Raw genomic sequence first — 4,199 nt, 5'->3', positions numbered from 1 at the left:
ATCAAATAAATCGGTAAATATTAAAACGTGAATAAAACAGACAATATAATAGACAATAAAGAAAACTAACAAAGTAAAGAAGATTAAAAGCAACCCAAAACTGATTAAAACTGACTACAAGCTGACTCTGGTACTACAACAAGAAAGCCCGCAAACAGTTTGCTGAAAACAAGCAGACTAAGGACATGGATTAATTGTGATCTGATGAGACCAAGACAAACTTATTTTGTTCACATGGTGTCAAGGATGTGTGGCGGCAACCAGGTGAGGAGTACAAACACAAGTGTGTGGTGGTGGGATGTCACTGTTTGGAGCTGCATGAGTGCTGCTTGCACGGAGGAGCTACAGCTAATTGAAGGAACCATGAATGCCAGCATGTACTGCGACATACTGAAGCAGAACATGATCCCCTCCCTTCAGAAACTGAGCCACAGGACAGCATTCTAACATGATAACATCCACCCATCTCCATGATGTCATCATGGAGGGGTGGAAGAGGATTTCAGTGGCACCCTGTGAAGCTCTAGTGATCTCCATTCCCAACAGCGTTAAAGCAGTGTTGGAAAATAGTGATGGCCACACAAAATATTGACACTTTGGGCACAATTTGGACATTTTCACCGAGGGGTGTACTCACTTTAGTTGCCAGCGGTTTAGACATTAATGGTTGTATGTTGAGTTATTTTGAGGTGGCAGCAAATGTATACTCTTATACAAGCTGTACACCGAGTACTTTACATTGTATCAAAGTGTCATATCTTTAATGTTGTCCCATGAAAAGATACAATAAAATATTTACAAAAATGTGAGGGGTGTACTCACTTTTGTGAGATACTGTATATGGATATTTTAATTATATAATAGTTATAGAAACAAACCACCATACAAATTCAGTACCCTCTTACCTCATGTACGTTTTCAGAATTCACAGCTATGTCCTCTCTTGTCCGTATAAAGTAGCAGCAAATACCTGTCAGGGATATTTGGGACAAATCGGGCATAAACAGCCTCAGTGTTTTTTCTCCTTTTACAGCACCAGGATATGAGCGACCACACTCTGCAATAAAATAGAAATAATTTTGGAAGAAAATTAAAAAATGAAAATGACACATAAAACAGATCTTAATTTTTTCTGCTAAAACTAGGATATTTCACCAGCACAGGGATAAAATCATTAATGATCACATGAACTTGGTAAAAACTCCAATTATAACTGGCCTTGAAAATCAGAAAAGTAAAATACTCTAATCTTAGTTTGTTTTAAATTAGTGGTCAGTATTACTTAGTATGAAATAAAAAAAATAAGCAGGATAACATGTGACAGTCAAATACTGGAGTCGAGATTTATTCCAACCTGGTCCTGGCGCTGCAGATTCTTGATACACAAAGGAAATGGTTTTGCAACCTCCTTCAGCAAAAAACTGATCAAAAGCAGCCAGCTATTCATGATAAAGAAAGAAAAAGAAAGACAAAAAATTGTGAAATGAAAAATGTGTAACTGTATAATATCAGATGTGTTTAAACCATAATTGCCATATCAACATAGACAATATAACATGTGAAATGAATGAGATGTTTTGACTTTTGCTTGTTCCAGTTGTACTTGCAGCAGCCAAAATATACACTTTTGATTATGATATTTTTTGCTTTTGATATTTTGCTTCCAAGGAGCCAAATGTTCGTGTATTTTTTTAAGGTTGCCTTGAGCAATAGTTCTCCAGACTTTCTGAAAGTCTTTTCAAAGCTTTTCTGTTGACATTGACTGTCTTCTCTAGTCAAGTCCTTGCATCAGACCATTTTCCGAGAAACGATTTCTTTGTTTGTTGATCCCTGACCTATGAATCACTAAAGGGTAAAAGACTTAACTCAGTGGATGAACCAGGACTGTGTCTATACATAATAGACGACTTAGACGACATAAAGAACCGATTTAAAATTTTATGTTTTGTTATTATCAGCCTGTCCAAAAACACATAATTTTTGGACAAGGTTTGACAAGGATACAATATTTTTTTGCACCACCTATTTGATTCTCAGTGAACTATTAACTGAAAACTTGGTCCTTCAGTTATCTGTCTTATCTATCTATTTTTCACTGAAGCCTCAACAGAAATGGGATCAGTAGAAGGATGGCTGTCAAGAAGCTATTCTTAATTAAAGGAAACAGGGAAGAAAAGGCTAAGGTACGCAAAATTACACAAAAACTGCTCTGAAAATCAGTGGCAATAGGTTTTACAGAGTGATGAATGATAAATATGAAATGATTAAAACTGTTGTTAGTATCTACGGCAATCAGGAGAGCGGTACAACGGTGAGTGTCCACAACCTGTAAAACACGGTGCAGGCTTTGGTATTATTTGGGCATACAGCCAGTGGTGTCGGGATCAAAATTGATGGAATTATAAACACAGAAAAGTAATCTCTGATTGCTGCCATGCAATACCATCAGAAAAGTGATTGACAGTGGCTTCTTTTTTCAGCATATCAATCATCCTAAATACACTGCCAGTGCAATAAAAGTATATCCGGATAGAATTTTGAACATACTTTGTCAAAGTATATGGGAAAAACTCACAGAAGACGAATCTAAAATAAACTCCTCTACATCTGTTGGCGATAGGGCCAGTCTCTCAGCCAAGATGTCAATGATATACTTGTGTGCAGGGGTGAGGAGCTTTTTTCGCTCTTCTCTTGCCTCCTTATATTTGGCCTGAGAAATACAATAGATGTTAATTGTAGTAATTGTAACTGCTCTGACAACAAAAGTGGTTGATGTCAGTAAGGTTTCATTAAACCCATTATCAATTTACCTGACATCCAGCCTCGTTTGTATTTTGGCTAACTTCTTCCATTGTATTGTTTGGCAGGAGGACTCGCCTCCTTAATGTTTGAAAAACTCAGTGACTCTTCAACTTATTCTGCCTGGAGAAAAAAAAATTAATGAAATGTTATGAAAATCAATAACTAACTAACTCCAAAGTAGAACACAGTGAAAAAGTATTTGCCTCTTCCTCTTTTTTTTTTTTGCATATTTGTCACATTTTCATGTTTCAGGCCATCAAAGATTTTTAATATTAGACAAAGATAACCCGTGTAAATATACAAAGCAGTTTTTAAATTATTGTATAATTTATTAATAGAAAAAGCTATCCAAACTTCATTTTGTGGAAAGCTTAGATCAATTTCACTAGTTCCTCCCATGCCTGCTTACTGTCAGACCATTTGAATCATTTCCATTTAAGAATCTGTCTGACAAAGATGAGATAAGATAAGATAAGATAAACCATTTTTAGTCCCACACGTGGGAAACTTTTTGGTTACAACAGAGAGTACGTTTAAGTTTAAGAGCAGTATAAGTTAAGAAAAACACAACAGAATAGGATAAGATAACCTAGAATAACATACTATACAACAACAGCAAAGTACTATATACAATAGAATAAAGTGAATTTGGCTAAAAGATATCAAAAAAAGCAAGATATCACTGACATCTGTCAGTCTGAAATGGGTTACAAAGCCATTTTTAAGGTTGTTTTTTCTTCTTCTTAACTTTAGTGAGATTCATTATCCACAAATGGAGAAAACTTAGAACAGTGGGGAACCTTTCAAGGAGTGGCGGGCACAGCAAATTAGTTCAAGACCTCACTTGCTTCAGGTAGGGTCAGGGTCAATAATAACAAAGAGACTGAAGAAAAATGGCACCTATGGAAGAGTTTCAATGAAAAAACCCCACCGCTGACCACAAGAACACAAAGGCTTGTCTCACATTTACCAAACAAAAAAAAACAAACAACAAATTTTAAACAAATTTAAAAAAAAACATCCTGAAGAGCCACAAGACTCTTGTAAAATACATAGTACATTTTTTTGAAGGTTTGTGTCTCATTACATCTGACATAAAACGAATGTAGCACCATTAATTATATTATCTTCAGTGCCACTTTGATTGAAAAACAGTTCTGTTTTACTGATACAATTTTAATTAATACTTTGCTCAGCCCTAGACCATCACACTACCACCACCAAGTGTGTGTGATTTTCCTTTAATAAAACGTTCTTCTTTCTTTAGTCTTTTAGCTTTACTGCCATCTGGACGAGCTAACTGGATTATTTATTACAAGTTGGAGACTTGTTATCGAGGTCATATCTTACTTATATAATTCTAACCTTTGATATATATATATATATATATATATATA

At 35.3% G+C, this 4,199-nt stretch overlaps 1 protein-coding gene across 1 annotated transcript in view; it reads right to left on the bottom strand.

Annotated features, from left to right (window-relative positions):
• The window catches only part of LOC102202465 (dynein heavy chain 8, axonemal), a 37,098-nt gene that overhangs the window by 32,675 nt on the left and 224 nt on the right, over positions 1-4,199 (bottom strand). The window contains exons 2-5 of the mRNA XM_013909773.1: positions 2,811-2,922; positions 2,576-2,710; positions 1,355-1,439; positions 906-1,057 (exon numbers count right to left, since the gene is read on the bottom strand). Of these exons, the coding sequence (XP_013765227.1) occupies positions 906-1,057; positions 1,355-1,439; positions 2,576-2,710; positions 2,811-2,852 (414 nt within the window). The 5' untranslated portion in view covers positions 2,853-2,922. The remainder of the gene's footprint in view (positions 1-905; positions 1,058-1,354; positions 1,440-2,575; positions 2,711-2,810; positions 2,923-4,199) is intronic.

Source organism: Pundamilia nyererei, unplaced genomic scaffold, assembly GCF_000239375.1.
Source record: "Pundamilia nyererei isolate P.nyererei 1_Seehausen unplaced genomic scaffold, PunNye1.0 scaffold00031, whole genome shotgun sequence".
Lineage (NCBI taxonomy): Eukaryota > Metazoa > Chordata > Actinopteri > Cichliformes > Cichlidae > Pundamilia > Pundamilia nyererei.
Note: the sequence above shows the minus strand (reverse complement) of the source record. Positions and strands in the feature narration are given on the sequence as shown.